General features: G+C 42.9%; 1 protein-coding gene across 4 annotated transcripts in view; it reads left to right on the top strand.

Annotated features, from left to right (window-relative positions):
* NPHP1 (nephrocystin 1) overlaps positions 1-19,455 on the top strand; it is a 20,009-nt gene extending 554 nt beyond the window's left edge. The window contains exons 3-20 of one of the 4 annotated variants that reach the window (XM_021391968.1): positions 1,857-1,917; positions 2,348-2,484; positions 2,881-3,085; positions 3,383-3,484; positions 4,230-4,321; positions 5,908-5,950; positions 6,336-6,420; positions 7,068-7,162; positions 7,911-8,039; positions 9,363-9,437; positions 10,161-10,271; positions 11,773-11,855; positions 12,742-12,818; positions 13,536-13,635; positions 14,033-14,145; positions 16,148-16,221; positions 16,599-16,643; positions 19,062-19,455. In XM_021391968.1, coding sequence (XP_021247643.1) covers positions 1,857-1,917; positions 2,348-2,484; positions 2,881-3,085; positions 3,383-3,484; positions 4,230-4,321; positions 5,908-5,950; positions 6,336-6,420; positions 7,068-7,162; positions 7,911-8,039; positions 9,363-9,437; positions 10,161-10,271; positions 11,773-11,855; positions 12,742-12,818; positions 13,536-13,635; positions 14,033-14,145; positions 16,148-16,221; positions 16,599-16,643; positions 19,062-19,340 — 1,906 coding nt within the window. In that variant the 3' untranslated portion in view covers positions 19,341-19,455. Of the gene's footprint in view, positions 1-1,856; positions 1,918-2,347; positions 2,485-2,880; positions 3,086-3,376; positions 3,485-4,229; positions 4,322-5,907; positions 5,951-6,335; positions 6,421-7,067; positions 7,163-7,910; positions 8,040-9,362; positions 9,438-10,160; positions 10,272-11,772; positions 11,856-12,741; positions 12,819-13,535; positions 13,636-14,032; positions 14,146-16,147; positions 16,222-16,598; positions 16,644-19,061 lie in introns of all 4 variants that reach the window. The other 3 variants (XM_021391967.1, XM_021391966.1, XM_021391969.1) reach the window with 3 other exon arrangements.

Here is a 19,455-nt window from a genome sequence, read left to right as displayed (position 1 = left end):
AAAATTTCCTGCTGACATCTAACCTGAATTCCCACTCTTTTAGTTTAAAGCCGTTCCTCTTTGTCCTAAAACTATCGGACTGTAATAAGTTGCTCCCCCTCCTGCTTACAAGCTCCCTTGAGGCACAGGAAGGTCACAATGAGGTCTCCTTGGAGCATGCTCTTCTCCAGGCTGAATATGCCCAGCTCCTTCAGCCTTTCTTCATAGGAGAGATGCTCCAGCCCTCTGAGCATCTTTGTGCCCTCCTCTGGGCCCGCTCTAACAGCTCCGCATGCTTCTTGTGCTGGGGGCCCCAGGCCTGGACGCAGTGCTGCAGATGGGGCCTCACAAGGGCAGAGCAGAGGGGGACAGTCCCCTCCCTCTCCCTGTTGCCACCCCTCTGTTGATGCAGCCCAGGACACTGCTGGCCTTCCGGGCTGCAAGCGCACACTGCTGGCTCATGTCCAGCTTTTCATCTACCAGGACCCCCACGTCCTTCTCTGCAGGGTTGTTCTCAGTGAGTTCTCCCAGTCCGTGCACATACCTGAGATTGCCCCGACCCAAGTACAACACCTTGCGCTTGGCCTTGTTTGGTTCACACAGGCCCACCTTTCAAGCCTGTCCGAGTCCCCCTGGATGGCATCCCTTCCTCTGTTGTATCAACTACACCACTCAGCTTGGTGTCATCAGCAAACTTGCTGAGGGTGCACTCCATCCCACTGTCAGTGTCACTGATAAAGATGTTGGAATACACATTCAAAGATGGACCCTTGGGGGACACTACTCGTCACCTGCCTCCATGCGTGCTTTGCCAGGACACAGAACCAGGTCTCTCTTGCTGAGGCTCAGCTGGGAAATCACCAGAGCCTCCACTTAATGCAGCATTACCTGGTCTTTTGGGCATTATGGAAAGCAGGAGTTCAATACTGAGGAACTTGCGTGGTGCAGTGGCACTCCTGCCTTCCCCCCGTGTAGCACTAGGCTAGGGCAGCAGTGGTGGGCTCCCTCAGCACCCTGCCCAGTGCTGGGTTTGGGTAGGGATAGTGGGTGCCTATGAGGTTGTGTAGTGTTGGTAAACACAGATGAACATGGTTGGGGCACATAGCATGGGAAAGCATTTCCTGTGTATTCTCCCAATGTCTGGTCACTTTGGATGATGCATTGGTGCCACTGCGTCAAGACATCGTGCCCTTGTTTAACATCTGTTGATTATTATTATTTTCCTATTAATTTGTCTCATGCTTTTGTGAAGTCACGTTTTTAGTGGCAAGGAGTTGTGTAGCATAACTGCGCATTACAAGAAGAACCATCTAGTGGCGCAGACCAAAGCATCTGGCAGATTCACTCCTTTCCCATTTATTTTTGCATCCTAAGAAGGAGCCAGATCTGCCCACTTTTCCTTTTTTTCTTGTAACTCTACAGATCTTTGCCCTGCCTCTTGTCACTCGTCTGTTTTCCAGGCCATTTGCATACCTCAAGGCTGAGGTTGTTTTAAGTGGGAACTTGCACATCACAGGTAATAAGCCATTAAGCTGCGCATCCCTTCGTTCTTCAGGGATTCTTGTGTGAGTGATTGTCATCACGAACTTGTCAGAGCCAGGAGATGATCTCATTTTGTCCCTTCGCTCCAAATCTTTTGCTGATGCTGATGCTGATGCTTCTAGAGTTTTGTTAAAATGCCGCTTCTAAGGAGACACTAAACACTTGGCTTATGAAGTACCATTTGGGATTATGTTGATATTTTTTGTAAAGCTTTGTGTGCGTACAGCTGTGAGAAGGTACGGGCATCTAAATGTACACGTTTCATTGATTTTGCATGATTACGATGTCAACCAGATTTAAGAAAACGCCATCTGTCTGTCTTGCTTTCAATGCAGATGTTTGCAGCTGCAGAAATTGGTGGATGAGAATACAAATACTCTTCATAGTTTGAAAAAGGTAGGTATAGAGGCAGATTTGTTAATGGTTTTCTCCATAATGTATTGTGGTAAAGATTCAGAGAACACAAACCTCCTTCAATTTTAGGTGCCTCAGCATGAAAGCCATGCATCGCACTGCATAACCTATGAGCGGGAGCTCTGAGATTCATTTATAATATCTGAAAACATATTTTTAATGCTTTATTGTGTGCATTAAAATCTTTATTGACCCAATACATTTAAAGATGTTTATCAACCTACTGTGTTGTGTTGGGAGTGGAGAATGTAGGTTGGAAATATACCATGAAATTTCATCTTGAAGTAAAAGGCAAGAAAAATATCACCAAATAGTGAGTCATCACTGCCCTGGAATATCAAAACTCATGAGATGTGTCTGTAAAGCTATCTTCATAGGGAAAATTTAAATTTGTTGTATTTTCCTTTCTCAGGCTGATGAGCCTGCACCTGTTGGGAATTATAATCAGAGGAAAGAAGAAGAAGAAAAACTATTGCTAAAGCTATCTCAGCAGCTGCAGAAACTTGGTCGTATCTTGGATCAGGATAACACAGCTACAAATTGCACGGGGTAAGTAGCCCAAACAAAGAATCTGTACTTTAATAGAATCGTACATGCAGCACTGGAAAGGACCCTCAAAGATTGCTTATCCTCCTTATTATCTATAAAAAAAACTGCAGAAGAGCTGGCTTTTCTGGGGCTTCTTTTATTAATGCAGTCAAGAAAGCCCGCTGCAGTTTTCTGAGGATTTTGGTTAATGGCTGAAATATAATGTAGGTTGCACTGTGGTCTTGTTCTTAGGGATGAAATACCATTTCAGGTCAGGCCAGAGACTACAAAGAGATTTTTGTATCTGGATAACACAGGGAAGCCCATGTTGTAAGGCTTTTACAGCGACTTCAAGAATATTTATTAAAAATTAAAAAAAATAAAAAATTGATTAAAAGTTGGATTTATTTTGGGTAGGAATGAGGGACGTCAGAAAAATCCTCAAAGAGAAGATGAAGACAAAGAAGAGGATGAGAACGATGATGACAGTAGAGAAAGTAGTGAGGAAGAAGAAAGTGAAGAAGAAGCTGATGAGGATAAATTGTTGGATGATCCCGATGTTAAAGAATGCATTGCAGTGGGCAACTTTAATGCACAGCAGGAAGGGGATCTCACATTTACAGTAAGTAGGTCTCTGCAGAAATTTATTGCCATGTTGGTACTGCTGATCATTATTAAGCTATAGCAGTAATTAAATCCTGTGCTTTTGGGATTCAGAAGGATTTGAGGATAAAAGGCTTTTCCCAGTCTACATTTGTCTTACTGGAGTTCAGTGTTCTCTTGCCTCTTTCTGTAGCAGCACAGTCGGTAGCTGTAGCCTGTGGCCTGTGGGGAAAAATGGAATTGTTATTCAAACTGTGTTTGGTATTATTTTGAAATATTTGGTTGTCTTTTTTCTCCATCTCTCCTAATGGCAAAGAAAGGTGAAGTCCTACTTATACATGATAAGAAGGCGGATGGCTGGTGGGTAGCCGAAAACTCAAAAGGGGAGAGAGGCCTCGTGCCTAGAACCTATCTTGCGGTTAGTGTGCTGCAACCTTCTTCTGTTCTAGTCTCACCTCTGTAATGTTATGTACATTCATCTTAATATAGCTGCATGGAATTGGTCATAATGCTTACTTGTGCACACATGGCAGTATGTTAGTGCCATCATCTTTGCTACTAAAGATCAGCTCTGAAGACTCCAAGCTGTAATGGACTAATACTTGCTTTTCATGATTCATCTGAAGTGACAGTTCACATAAAAGCTGGAGTATATTGTGATTTGACATGAAAGGACCTTTTCAGAAATTGATTTTTCAAATTCTGTTTCCCCCTCTCCTTTTTTTTAATGGCTTATTTGTGTTAGTATACTTATTCTTGGGTACGTATCCAGTCTACAAATGTGATGAACATGTAAATGTGGGTACATAATTTGGCTCTACTGAGCCCTGCTAGACTGACCTTTACATCGTGGAACAGCGCTTTTTAGAACACAGAGTTTGTTGGGTAGCTAACTTTTTACTTTGTTAGCTGATGTGTTTCTCTTTTTAGAGAATCTGCTTTGCAAATGCATTTTCTAGCTTAGAGTGCTTTTGTAGGAATACTCCAATCCCTTGATGTAGCTGCAGAAGTAAGGGCAGTGTTCTGCAGTGACAGTGACAGTCATTACAGACAGAATATCTCCTCCTCTAAGCCATTCACATGTGCTGTGGTTGGAGAAAACATTTTTAAGAACAGAACTGTGAAAAAAGGTAGCACTTGTCCTTTCTGAATCTGAATTACAGGTCCATAATGAAGACGAAGAAAGCCAAGAGGAAAGTGATGAACACATAGAAGTGGTGGATGAAACAGCAGATGGAACTGAAATTAAAAAAAGGTAAATGGAATGATGCAAAGGCAGATACATGTAAAGTTGGGCAACCGCCATCACCATAGCGACCACCGGGTGCCAGGGGCTGCTGAGGCCTTTCCTATCCCACGGTGCTGCCCTGCAGCGAGAGGCAGGGGTACCTCTGCTGCCCTCCATTCACCCTTGGCCTTCCTTGCCCAGTGCTGAGCAAAGGCCATGCCTGCAGCCTGCCCTGGGCTGCTGTGAGCCCGGGCCTCACTGAGGCCTAGGCTGGGACCTCACCCCACAGGGCAAAGTCATTCCACACCGGAGGGAGTGGGAGGGGACACTGGAGTCCCAGGGCAGGCTCTAAAGAAACAAAAATGGAGAGGTGCTCAATGGCTTTACTTTTATATTATTATTTTGTACCGTCCTTTTAAATTGTTTATTGTCCTGTCTTGACAAAAAGTTCTAATGGAGCAGCTGGAATGGACTTTCGTGCTGAACTTCAGCCCTTCTTCCTGTCCAAACCAAAGTCTTCAGCTTCTCCAGAGGAACAGCTGCCTCTGTAGCTCCTCTGACAACACCTGGAGGCTGCAGGGAGGTTGCAGCTGTCCACACAACAGCTCAGAGGACACACGTCCCAGTCCTGCCCTCTTCCTCAGGGCTCACCTGGAGGCCACAGGGAGCTCAGGGCCATTTGCTGGACTCCTCCTGTTGTCCTGACATGGCAGCATCTTGGAGGACACCAGTCCAAGTCCTTCCCTTTTCCTCAGAGCTCGGGAAAGAAGGGGTGGGAAGTCTTGGAGAAGGATGAGGAAGGGGGACAGGGAAGGAAGAGTAAGAGGGAGCAGCAGCTGGCACTGGGGCTCTCTGGCGGATAGTGACATTTCAACGCCAAGGTGCAAATCGAGAGCCCCTGGTGTGCTGCCAACGGATGTATTGACGTCTCCAGGCAAGCATGATGTTATAGTGCTTGCCTGGCTCTGATGGAGGTGGATCCACCTCCATCGGTTCTTCTTCTGGGGGCAGATCCACCTCCATGGGCTCAGCGTTGTCCTTGGGTGAGTCAACATCCATTGGCTCAGGTTTGCTGCTGCTCGCCTGAACTGTACGCTTCTTGGGTGGAGGAGGATCCATGGTGGGAAGGCTCTTTCTAAATTGCTGCTTCTTGTGCCAGAAGTCTGCACCAAGACGCGAGTCTGTTAGAGACTGAGTTCCGTTGTCAGGGTCCCACTTATTTATAGTGGTCGTCAGGGAGGTGGCTTGTGACATTACAAAGCCATGGCAGCGTGACCCTAAGAATGTCCCATGACAACCAGAACATGGCTGTGTTGGGCACGGGGACCTCGTGGCCTGAGAGGTGCCCCACTTGCCACTGATGGGATTCTGCAGGGCTCCATTTTCAAACCAGTTCTCTTTAATGTTTTCATTGATGACTCCAAAAAAGATCTGGATATTATATTAAGTAAATTTGTGGATGATGCTAAACTGGGACGAGTGTTGGCTCCCTTGAGGGTAGAGTGTCAACTCATGTTCCATCTCACTAGACACTGTAGCGAACGTGTATTTAGTGTTCAAATTTTTGTCCACATGACAATAACATATTAAGAAATATTTTTTTTTTCTTCCAGAACAGATTCTCACTGGAGTGCTGTAAGAAAAGCTATCACAGAGGTAGGTGTATCTCTTACATAGAAATGTAATCTACCACAATGCTAATTATTTTTTAGACAAGATTTTACTTTTACTAAGCACCGTGTCTCACAGTATAGACCAATGTCGTTAATTAACACCAGTTCTTTTTCCTGGGTGTGGGTTTATTTGTTAACAGGCTGCACCACTGCTGCATTGAAATGGAAGGGGGATTTAACAAAATGAGTCTGTCTGGGTCATACACAAAACAAAAGTCATTCATTGGATTGGATCAAACCAACTTCGAATTAGAGTTAGGTGACTGATGCCTCAGGTCTTTGATATTGGTTGTGTGAGAGCTGTAAATTAGAATTGAATGAGTTGTTAAATGGCAGGAACACAAGCATCCACTTTTGTTTTTTAATAGAGTGACACAGTAGAGATATTGGCAACCATGGGAGCTGTTCCTGCAGGATTCCGTCTATCCACACTTTCCCAGCTCTTAGAAGAAGGTAAGGTTTTCTCGTAACAACTGCACTGCAGGATTTACAGGTGTCTGTAGTGAGGTTTTTTTTAGGATAGTAACCGGGATAAAATCTGTATTGCTTTATTGTAGTTGGTAATCTGTTCAGGGTATATTTGGCCAGTTAAATAACGTATTAGAAGGTTTTTTTTTTTTCTTTCCCTTAATCAAAGAAGTTTGATCTATCTGAGTGAAATCCTGACCACATGAAGGCAATGACAAGTTTCCTGATAATCTCAAACATTTTCCACTTTGGAAGACTCTTCCTGTTGACATTACAGAAAATTATGATAGTCTTCCTCCTTTTTTCTCAGAGATATTCTGTGAAGAGGCTTCAAGAGATACAACACATCTCATTTTTCTTAATCTTTTCATTTAGAACTGTTTCCAGTCAGTAGCTTAATCAACAAAAAAATTTACAATGATTCTAAAATGAAATCCTGCAGAACACTTTTCCAAATAGCTTTTCCCATTTTAGAGGGTGCTTGAAGTAGAAACCTCTTTAGTACTGTCAAATATTTAGATGGATCTTAGCCACATCTGAGTTTTGGGCATCATTCATTTTGAGGCAACAAAGATCATAACAGACTTTTAAGATATATATCTGTCTATCTGTCTTCATGGTATTTGTTTTAGGTAATCAGTTCAGAGCAAGTTACTTCTTGCAGCCTAAACTTACCCCATCCCAGCTGGCTTTTAAAGATTTGGTGTGGGACTCTGAAAAAAATACTGTGAGTATTACTGATAAGAAAGCTATGATGCTTTTGGTTCAAGAGAAATGACAACACCTGTAGATGTGAATTGCTAGCAACCTAAATATATATATATATGTTTCATACTAGTAGATCAATTTTACTGTAAAATAAATGATTGAGTTCTTTCCTGTCAATCTAGATTCTTTAGGCAATAGATGTTATTACATGCTACTCTGATTAAAAAAATCAGTACAGGTTGCCATGCTGGGTATTTCTTAAGAGTTATGTTTCATCTTAAGCTTGTGGTTCCTTGTCTGGGGTGAAACAAATCTGCACGGATGGTTAGTTGAATTCTTAAACCAGGAACGTCTACTAGATGCTATGAAAGCACGAGATCCATTTGTCTCCGTTCAGTTTGACTAGTGATTATGTCTTGATTCGCACCATTTTTAGAATAACTATTTATAAAACACCATTGGAAAAACAATAGCCCAAAAGTATAATTGTCACCTGAAATACTTGGTGAAGAGCCCTGTGACAGCATTCTTTTCTGATAGGACCTTGTATCTGTCACACGAAGTTATTTGTAGCAATCTCCTTAGGAGAGGTGTAAAGATTTATGAAGAAATGTTGCTGCTGCTGCCAATACTATGCTAGTTTTGTGGGTCAAAGAATCCAATCCAGTGATCACTACTGACAGCCATCTCAGTAAATAAACACAAAATGATAACCACGTGCAGAAAAACCTCTAGATTTACTCCTTCTTCTGTTGCCTGTATTTCAGATCTATCCTATACCAACTCGAGTATCCCTGATTGTAACTTTATGTAGCTGTAAAATGATTCCTCTCCCAGCAGTCAGCATTCAGGTTCTCAGTAGACACGTTCGACTCTGTCTATTCGATGGCAATCGGGTGAGTTTGATTATCAGCAAAGGTCTTGATAAGGTATACGTGCTGCTCTGGTCCCTCTGGTAGCCATCTCCTCCAGTTGTCTCGGAAACATGCACTCAGAGCTGGCTCCCAGGCTGCTTATCCTGCTTGCCAATTAGTCTGGCTTGGTACAGCACACTGACGTGCATACCCTCGCTGTCTCCAGTTGCAGTCACATGTAGTCTTCCTTCGACTTGTGGCCTGCCTCTGGTTGCTGGAACTTGGGCCTCCATGCATATGCACGCAGAACAGAGAGCCCATTCATGCAGGAAAAAAAAGAGTGAGAAATGGAGCTGAATGAGAAGACAGGACAAACTGCACTGATCAGGGGCAGGGCATGGCCAGGCATGCCTACCAGCCAGCTCACAAGCACACCGCTTTGTCCCCGTACCCCTCTAACGTCCCACTCTTTGTACTCCACAAACAACCTCAGTCTTCTTTCTGCCATGGTTCCTCTGAACATCCCGTATGTCACCTGCAGTCCCAAAATGTTCTCTCTTGCATGCTGCAGGGCCTCCCAGCCCTAAGCAGCACCCCTTTCTGGCTGTAAGGTGATACTGGGAGTCCCTCTTGTTGATTCATCTTGACGTGTCACACCCAGCTCCAGGACAGCCCTGGGAGGGGCTGGGGTGGGGGCTCCATTTCTGTTCATTCACAGTTTTGGTTCTCCTGCCTGCTATTGTGCCTCTTTGCTCCTTTGTGTTTGTGGAGGTGAGCCCTATCTGGGCTGCTCCATCCCCTGTGATGGGCCTGGGAATAGTTGGGGCAGGGTCATGCTCAGATTTTTTACTCAGAGGGCAGTGAGGCCCCAGCACTGCTGCCCAGAGAGCTGTGGGTGCCCCATCCATGGAGGTGCCCAAGGCCAGGTTGGATGGGGCCCTGGGCAGCCTGAGCTGGTGGGGGACAGCCAGCCCATGGCAGGGGCTGGAGCTGGGGGGCTTTGAGGTCTATTACAACTGAAGCCATTCTGTGATTCTGTTTGCACACCTGCCATCATTCATCCACGTGTAGAGTGGATTTTCATAAGATAAGCTACCAGATTGTCAGCACTGGGTTTCCTTCTGCTGCACCGAGTGCTTATGGGTCAAAGGAACTATTCCTGGTGCACTGGAAGCAGGAATGGTAGGATGATTCTGCCTTCCTCTGTAGTTTTTGAGACTGTATGATGAAGTTGAAGAGCAAGCGTGATTTTCTTTGTGGCATGCAGAATGCTGGATTAACCTTGGATAATACTGCATTTTCTTAAAGTTGAGTAGTTTTGCAGAAAAACTTGTTTTAGCATTTTTCCCCACTATCATATTTTAGGTACTGAGTAACATTCATACCGTGCGAGCTACGTGGCAACCTAAAAGCCCTCAAATGTGGACCTTTTCTCCGAGGGTAGGTATCTTGTTCAGGGAGTGATACAGCTAGTAACTATTTACTGTGTCTGTTTACAGCTTCTTATTTAACAATGTCTGTTACTTCTGATATTCTTGCTGAAATAACATCTGTTGCAACCAAAATAAACATGCTGAAAAGACTTGTTGAAGTGCAGCAATTCAAGCTACGCTGTTAAAGCAAAAATACTTTGGAGAAAAGAGTTGAGTGGAAGGAGAAGTAGTGGGAGGAACTGGTGACCCGGCCAGTGGCACTGGTTAACTTTTAGTTGTCGCCTGGTGCACACTACGTGGTGTTCATTTTGCATATGAGCTTTTGCTTTTCCTTTTTTTTTAAAAAAAGACCACATGCCCTGTCCCATATTTCAGGTGTTGTGCAAAGCCACATTCACAGCCATACTGCTAGCGTGTTTCACCTCAGTTGTTACTGTGTTCGCAGAGAGAATTAACTGCCTTTTGACTTCTGAAGTTCTTTGATATCTTGTCAACACAAAAAAATGTACCTTAATAGCATAGCTGTGGTTAATGGCAACATAAAGAATACATGGAGCAATGGGTTCAACTGAAATTGCTTCTCTACTTCTTTTTTTTTTATATGCAATGGGGTTGGGTCTGAGATCGTATGTAAATGAGTGATGTGTTTAATTGCCTTTAGAAATCAGAGGTGACTGTTGGTTTTCTTTTTTGTTAATATGTACATTATTCTTTCTTCCCCTCTGTAAAGGTAACAGGCATCTTACCCAGCTTACTGGATGGTGACTGTTTTGTCAGGTCCAATTCTTTATCTTCAGACATTGGTTTACTATTCGAAATCGGCATCACTTACATTCGCAACGTAAGTGTATAAAGTTGTAGAATAAATCATTCCAAGCACGTTTACAAAGCAAATCAGCTGTCCTGCTTTCCATGGTAAGCTACAGTATCTCAGCAGAGGACTGTGATACCCAAATGGAAATTTAGGGTAATTTTTTTCTTGCTATTGCAAGATTGTCTTCATTTTGGCATCTGGAGTGAGGAGAAAATTTTGAGAAAATTCAGTTCTAGTCAATGCTTAGGGAAGAAAAGGCCTTCTGACTACTGGACGTAAATGTAGTTTTTCTTACGCTGAAATAATTTCTGCTGAAGACTTCGTGTCATGTGATCACAAAGGACCAGTTCTCCTTTAATCCTGTGTTATTGTTTTTTTCTGCTGTAACTTGGAAACTAAAATGTTAACTGTTTAAATAGTTAGAACGCTGGTCTCTGTCTGAGAGTGACGCAGGTATATCCTCCTATCCATCTGGGATATGCTTCTGAAAGTACAACGCTTAGCGACGCAATAGCTGGTAAAGCACTTTTCCCATAAGAATGAACAGGAGGGGGGATAGGAAACACTACTGTTGGAAGGAAACGGTGCCTTTTTGGAGGAGGTCTTCTTCTGAAAGATCTCAGCTGCTTTGTCTACAAGCTTGAGTCAAGTTTTGCTGCTTCTTTCGAAACATTTCCATTTCCATTATTGCCACCATCTCCCTCAGATAAACTCTGGCAGCCAAGCAAATCGTTGAGTGAAAGCAGGAAAAGGGGGTAAGAGCAATTAGGGTATTAATGATGGGCAGAATTCTGAAAAATTCTGAAAAAGAGATTTCTGAAAAGACAGGGAATTTACAAAAGAGGTATTGCTGTATTTTCTCTCGCTGTATTTTCTCTTTCATTAATACTTGTATGAACCTAGGGTGCTACTGTCCCTGTGGCAACGTGGAGGAAAGACGTGCTGATAGCAAGCATGGTGGGAGTGCAGAATTGTTGCACTGGGAGATAAGCAGAGTGTAAATCTGTAGGGAGCTGGCGATGAACAACATGTTCAGTGGTGGTTCGTGGAGTCCTAACCAGAGATAATAGCCCTTCTTATGCAAATTGGAATAATCAAGGTTATATAAAGTTGTCAGCTTCTGTTTGCAGAATAATGTTAAACAAAGGAGTATGTGCAAGTTCCTACCTGTTATGAGTGCTTTGGGGTTTTCTCTCTGCTTCATCCATCAGACCACCTTAAAAAGAAAGTAACTGTCTGTGCCTTCACTTGGTATTTATTCAAGCTGAGATCCTGAAAGGTAAAATGGTACCCTTGGGGTCATGCAGCTGATCTGGGATAGAGCTGGAAATGGGTGGCTTGGCACACAGGATCTCCTCCAATTCCCAGTGCCTGGTAGTAAAGCTTTCTAGTATTTGATATACTTAGGTTTTCCTTAAATGTGTTTTTCTTGGCTTGATGTGAATGATCAGCTTCACCATAGCTTCTTTGCTGTACTGTAAAACGCCTGTTTAAGCTGCTCAAGTTTACATTCCTCTTTTGTTTGCAGTCAACAGGTGAACGAGGAGAGCTAAGCTGTGGCTGGGCATTTCAAAAGCTTTTTACTTCTGATGGAATGCCTGTTCCGCCCAAGTAAGTTTGTTACGTTTTCCGTCTCTCTGTATGTATGTATATACATATATTTTAGGTTAGGAGTGCAGTTCATATCTAACATGGGCTGGTATTGATATGGGCAGGTGTAATCCAGTCTAATATGCAAGTTGTACTGGATCTCCTGATGAGAATGTTGGTCCTGCTTCCATGCCCAACGTGCATTCCAGTTGTACTGAGAAAGCACTCCCTGGACTCAACATTCAGGCTTGAAATGTTGCAAGTGAATACAGGTTTTAAATATTCTTTTAAAACTAAAGAACCCTAGAATCAGAGAATGGTCCATGCTGAACAAAACACTGAATAACTCCCTAATAAATTTGGATTAGAGGGAAAAAAAGAGCAACATGGGAAACTTCTACTCATCTGTAAGCCTCTATAACTCTTCTAAACCCGGTCTCTAGCATTGTTTTTCTGTTCCGTTGAGTCAAGCACAGTATCTGCAGAGTGAAGTCGCATGGTTACTTTGACATCGACTTACTCTCGACAGAACTGTGGTTGCATTATTATTAAACATTTGAAATCTTCTAAAATTTGATGCTTTAGCAGTGATTCCTCAGAAACACTTGGGTGAAGCTGATAATTTTCATACAAGGAAAATACTGGTATCACGTGGAAAGCAATCATTGGTGCTCATTTCTTTTCAAATAATCAGCTAGTTTCCCAATATAATTCGAGTTTCAAATTTATCATCTGAGGCTTGGCTGCTTAGTAATTAGGTGTAGTCATTCCACATAAAATACCAGTCATAACCTCGAGCACTGTCAGGTTTTTATTTGAGCTAGCAGGTTTCTTTCTCTCTCAGAGAGCAGTTGTGCTGTGTTCACATACCCGTACATTGTTTTACTGTGCTGCTCTTCCTTCATAGAATGTATGAGCTGCCGTTAAATGGTGGTACTCCCTATGAGAGAGGCATTGAGGTTGACCCATCATTATCAAGAAGAGGTATGGTTTCCCACAAATATTTTGTAGATATAACTCGTATAATTTTACTTATTTTAGAACATGCAGAGCTCAGCTGGGGCTGTTATTAGCATGCAGTCACCACAGCCTGGTATTGTTTTGTGTGTTCATGTTTTGCATGAGGGAGAATTGGTTGTTAGGGCTAGCTGGATTTACAACTGTCTGTCAGTGCTAACACCTCTGTAATTTCCATTATTTGTAGGTTGAGGATTATTTTTTGATGCAGGTGCTCAGTTACTTCTGTAATTGCACTGAACACGTGTTGGTTGTGGAGTGATGCTACAAGATTCAGCAGTAACACTGATCTAAAGAATTCCCAAGGCTTTCTGTTTTTTCCCTGTCTCACAGCACATGGCATGATAAGCAATGGGCATTACAGGTGATTCTGTGAACTACAGCAGGGACGTGAGCCAGATGGAAAGAACTCACCAAAACAAGCCAGTTGCAGAAGGGAGTTTGAGCAAGCAAATGGAGGAGGACTCCTTAGCCCCACGTGGCTTAAGTTAGGCTAAATACTGACATAACTGAAAATGCAGAAAAAGAGTCAAGCTGTCAATTCCTCCTGATTTTTAGACCATATTTAAACTATTACAGTTCCAGAAAAAAACCATATCTTAACAAATGTCAATATCCATTCTTGTAATCTAATTATTTGTGTTATTTCAAAGTGACTAATTAATAATTTATTTATTTCTTAAGCAGGCAGTGGTGTTCTTCATCAGCTTATATCACTCAAGAAGCAGCCTGTGCTTGCAGTGAAACTGAGGTCATTAAGCACACAGTCAAAAGACATCCTGAAGTAAGTATCTGTGTGTGCTGCTGTAAAATGAGAACATAGTTCAGCCCAGAATGGCCCCAGAGATCTATCTGAAGTGTTCTCCTTCCCTGCAACAGAGGCTATGGAAAAAGCTGAGAGCTGTCTACGTGCATGTTACATTCATTCTCTGAGGCTTAAAACTATACTGTTGAAAACAAGCAAAAAGCTTTAAATTAGAGAAGACTGAAAACTGCAACAGCAGAAGGCTGGCTGTCACAGCTGTATCAGTGTGTGCTCTCCAAAGTTGTTTGCTTCGTGGAGATGCCAATCTGAGCTGATCTTGGTGAACCTGCCATTCTTTGTATGTTTTGGAGAACAGTGCTTTGCAGGAACATTTGGAATGAAAATGTCATTTGCGTGTTCTTTATTCTCCCAACAGTTTGCTACCAGAAACGTTAATTGGCAGCATGTGCTACATCCATCTCTTGATATTTTATCGACAAATACTTGGTGATGCACTCCTGAGAGACAGAATAAACATGCAAAGTGCAGGTAAGGATGGCACTGCTGTACAGAAGAACTCAGTAGTGGAGAGTGTTTAAAAAAAGATCAGATTCCCAAAGAGAAGTAGTCACTCCAGAGTCTGTCTTCTGTCAAATTAAGTCAGTCTGCAGAAGCAGCTCTCACTGACACAGGCTGCCCTTCCAATGTTGTTTCCTGGTAGGGCCAACTGGCTTGCACTGATAGGAGGTCATGCTCCCTCTGACAAGGATTTCAGTGTTTAAGCTTTCTGTCTGCAGGTGCAGTGGGAACAAATTGAAAACTGTTGTCCCTGTTAACAAAAGAAAACAGCCTCTTGCTGTGAATACCACCGCTCGGTGTGTGTGCATTGCAAACTAGAAATATTTCAGCTTCTAATGTGTTGCCTTGTTTGGCACCGGCTCACACAGTAAGTTGCAGAAGCCACGCGAACAGTATTGATTTCTGAGAAGTATGAAAAGTGCCTTCAGTGAAACATATCCAAATAAAGCCCATGCGGACAGGCAAAGGGATATTTCTAAATAAGTAGTAAATAAAGATGAAGGAATTGTTTGCAAGATAAACGTTTCCTTTGCACCACCCGTGCAGTGAGAGACTAGACGTGCTGACAGATTTACTTCTTTCCATTTCTAGTGAATGCATGCTCTCCTGTGTTATAGGAAGGATTAAGCAGATGTTTCTGCCTTTGGGATGCGGTCATCCTCTTTTAATTCTTTTTATTGATTTAATTATTTACTTTCTGCTCAGTGCAGTGGGGAGAGATGGAAGTGGAAGAGCTCTGCTTTCAGAACTCTGTCTTCTGCTGATTTTGGAAGTCTGTATCTTATTCCTTCCACGTCTTCCTTCAGCAGAACTGTGGTTATAATTTTCTCTGTTACGCAGCCACACTTGAAATACAGAAAAAATTACATTTCGTAACTGTACTACATGTGAATTTGCAGTGGTACTGCAAAGTAACTTTCTTTTGCTTTCTCCTCTGTCTCTTTTCCAGATTGAATTGTGTGTCCTCTGTTCCTACGGCAAATAAATTTGCTTGTACATTTACTAAGCTTTTTAACCTACAATCCATGTGATGCCATACTGAGGCACCTGCATTAAAGGTTCATCTTTCAAAGATGCTCAGAAAGTAACTGCCTTCCTGGTTTCCATGGACTTCCAGATAGCGAGTAGTCAGAGTGCATATACGAGTCAGACTCTTGAATGAATGAATGTTTTATTTATTAAACTCATCACTGAGAAACACAAGATGCTCAGTGTTTCAAGGCCAGCTGAGATCCACCATAGTTGCCTGATTTGAACTTTGTAACATAGGACAGTACATCAGGCTGACCATCTCTGTTGCAGTTAAATTGCTACCATTTGGATTTGTCTTGATTTGAAATGTTTGTAAGGCTTTACCCCCGCAGTTCAGAAGTTGTTCAGGTTGCAGTTTTCTACTTTTTTTCTGATGTTACAAAGGAAAATTGATGCTCTTACTTAAACGTCAATAGTACTTCTAAAATGGGTGACTTAAAAAGCCTGCTCTGTTCTGAAAAAGCAGTTGTTGTCCAGTTGTCCCAAAACCACATGCAACACAAGCCAGATCAAGGCAGAATAAAAGCATGTTTATTCATAACATCCAAACCAGGTGTCACAATTTCAGATGTTTATAAAAAAGACAGGTGCAGCAGTGAGGAACACACACCCTAATCTACCCTTGGGTTAAATCAGTAAGCTCTCTTACTTGCTGGCTTGTCCTAACAAACTGGCAGCTGGTTTGGGTTTTTTGGGTTTTTTTTTTAAGTCATGCACATCTGTTCTGTCCCTTGCTGACTGCATCTCAGCCATTAGAGAGTTTGCTGTAGAAAGCTCTCGTCAGAGAACTCTTCTATCTTTGCAGCTCTGGAGTACTATTACAGCTAATCTTCCCTTTGAAGAGTTTGGGGAGGGGGCTGTTTCTAGGCATAGCTGGTCTTCTGCCTTGAAAACCATCCCATTTCTTCTTTGCCTCCAACGTATTTGTTTTCTGTTTCAGAATTAATCTGTAATCCTGTTTTAGCAACTTTTCCTCAACTCATGGATCAGCCAGACCTGATGGATGCACTGCGGGTATGTTTGCTATATAGTGTTCAATTACATCCGATGTGTCAGAATTCCCGGCTAGTTTACAAAATTTGAGCTTCTTTATTGATACTGTAAAAAGATAAATGAAAAAGCCAAGCAGCAGAAAAGTTATAATTACTTCAAGTACAGGCAGATCTCTTGTGCCTTGGCCCCTTCAAAAGCAAGAGAACATCAGAGCGCATCGGAAAAAGATGCGAAGAGTCGAAGGGATTAGTGATTAGAACATGAGCAAAGAAGGGCTGCAGCAAGGGCTTAAGCCACCGTGGGGCTGCAGAGAGATTTCTGCAGGTAAAAATGGAACTCTTCCAGATTTCCACAATCTCAGTCTGATTTCCCATTGTATATTTCACATTTCATTTCAGAGCGCCTGGGCGGACAGAGAAAGAACTTTGAAGAGATCGGAAAAGGTAGCACATTACCGAGTACTATTTTTTACTTTGTCATACACTATATCTAATACAAACTAGAAGCTTGCTTTCAGCATTGCTGCTAGAGTTAATTGTTCCTCTCACCATAGATTTCTTTAGAAAATACAGATAGGCTAAATAAAGTTCTTAACGTTTATTACCATATTTACAACGGCAAACTAGGAGGACAATGAAATTAATTTGTAACTTTTTGTCTCAGTGTTTGTATATGTAATTGTTAATGTGGAAGGTGTCATAGGTTTGTACCCAAAATGTGTCTCTCTTTCACGATGTGCTTGCAACATGTGTCTGGTGAAAGCTTTCCACTGGTATAAAAGGGCTGTGTATGTCCACAAGACAATATTTCCTGCTCCAGCCCCCCAGCTCCAGTCCTGCTTTAGTCTACCTGGAGGAAGGCCCCAAGTTCTGCGATCTCCCTGTGTCAAACACTTGTGGTCTCCCATTTAGGCATGCAGACAGCTGCAGACAAACTGAGTTGGCCAGAGAGCAGCTACAGATAACTGAGTGGGAGAGACTGGGTGGTGATGCAAGGCTCTTCACATCTTGGAAGTAACACTCATTGCATACGCTACTGAATAGATGTGCAGAGAGCTCCCCATTTATGCAAACAGAACAAAATGCCATTGAAGCACGTCAGCTTTTTCAAGGCCATTCATCCAAAATGTAAGCTGATCTGCTCAGAGAATTAGTAACTCCTCAGTATCCCAGAACCATCCAGTTTTACCTGATTTGTCATGTGCCACTCCTATGGCAGGATTGCTGCCTGGCATGACAACTACGTCTTGCTCCTTCTTGCGTGCTTTTGTGATGCTCAGCTGCTAATCTTCTGCTGAGACACGAGCTGTTCAGCTTCCCAGGGGTAGCAAAGAGGTCCCAGTGCCAGCTGTATTGCTCACGTTCCTAGCAGAGCTTCAATGCCAGGTGCGTTTTCAAGGAGGCAGTGCTGTGTATTTCTTGCGTAGAAGGCTGTGTTCTAGGCTGTTTGGAAAACAAGGCATCCAAATTTTGTCTGTTTGAAGTGGTGAGGATCTTTCAGTGCTTGATAAATTGACCGGGCTGATGCTTAGTCTCTAGGTTTTGCAAACATGGGAGGGTATAATTGTCTCCACACACAGATTGCCCTGTCAGAATGTGAAATGACTACTTAGAGAATGGCCCTACCTCCTGCTAAGAGCCACATGCTGCAAGGAGCAAGGGATTGTTGTATCTCTCTGCAAAGAGCACTGGAGGGAGAAGTGGGGTTAGGGCCTGCAAGGCAGGGAGGATGTGTGCGCTCAGGGACAAGAGCAAACAGTCTCAATTTGTGCGTGCAAGGCTCTGGAGAAAAGTCTTCCCTTCATACACTGGTGTTTTTAGGAAGAAATATGAATACCCCATGAGATAACTTTTCCGTGGTAAATGTTGGCAGTACAAGACTTCATGCAAAGCACTGAAAAAGTGCAAAGACCTCTTCTAGTTTTGCAAAAGCTTGAACCAAAATAATTCAGAAATCAGGAAGGTTTTGAGGTGTTTATCAGAGGTCTCAGGGTTTCCACTGCGTCCAACAAAATGACTTTTATTTCTAATGTATGTGACTACAGACAGAGCTAGGGAGAGGTGAGGGAGCTGTCATTAAGACTAGAGAGTTAATACTAAAATATGAAGTCCTAACACATTAATAAAAAGGAAGAAAATGGTGTTCATTTCTTACTTTTAATTTAGTCTTTCCAGTGTGGTATTTGCTCTGTTCATCCAACCTAAATTAAACATTTTACAAGGAACTATCCAAAGTTGAAGGCAGGACCAAGAGAAAGCCCGATAGTTCAGAGTGCTTCGGGATAGGCAGCTCACCAGGGTGGAGGGAGAAAAGGGTTGTAGAAAGTTGAAATTTCTTTTTAAGTGATGAATTTTAGTATCAAACTACACAGTAATGCTTCCTGAGGCAGACTGCAGTAAGATTTTATCTGAAAATCGGCTGTGGGGATGGTGACGGGGATTTTAGTGCACTGTGAAGCTTATGATGCCTTTGGGTGGCGCATTGGGAAGCGCAGTCTGTTTCTCCAGAGAACCCCCTGGCTGTGAAAACCATCGTGACCGGCCAGATAAGCATCACAAGTTTCCTCCTCAGCAGAGGTGGCAGCATCTGTGGGTTTGGCTGTGTACCACTGCTCTGTGTTGGCTCCAGCAGTTGGAGAGCTGACTGTGTGGCTCTGTAGCTTACGCAGTACGGTTCTTGCTGAGTGTGAGGCTCATCCAAGCTAACTGGTGTTTAAGAAGGTCCGGTCTCCTGGGAAGTGGGGGCTGATTGATTGAATGTTTTTGTTTTATTTCTCCTACGTAGAATCCTTCTTTAGAGGTGCTTGACAACACCGCATATATCCGCATGGAAATGTTTTCTAATGCTTTTCTTCTTTGCAGAGAGATCGAGAATTCCTGAAGTCTGTGTTCGTCCTGGTGTACCACGACTCGGCCTTCCCTCTCCTCCGGTCCACTCTGCTCCCCAGCTACAAGTGGGCAGAGGAGGAGTCCGAAGCGTCTCGCTGGAGGGTGATTGCTGACTTCCTGAGAAAGAGCCGAGAGAACGATGGTGCCCTTCAGTCCCTGCTGTCCTCAGAAAACACTCACACAGCCTTTGACATCTCCGAGCTGGCCTATGATTTCTTAGGAGAACCGAGGAAAAACAGTCCCATAGTATGAAGAGACTGCAGGGTAACAATGTAGATACTTTTTTTACCAAAGAGAAATTATATGTACTGTCCGAATTGCAAGAAATATTTTCATACATTAAAAAATAACATTTTGGGAGAGACTA

Source organism: Numida meleagris, chromosome 3 (assembly GCF_002078875.1).
Source record: "Numida meleagris isolate 19003 breed g44 Domestic line chromosome 3, NumMel1.0, whole genome shotgun sequence".
NCBI classification, from domain to species: domain Eukaryota; kingdom Metazoa; phylum Chordata; class Aves; order Galliformes; family Numididae; genus Numida; species Numida meleagris.
This window is presented reverse-complemented; position numbering and strand designations above follow the sequence as displayed.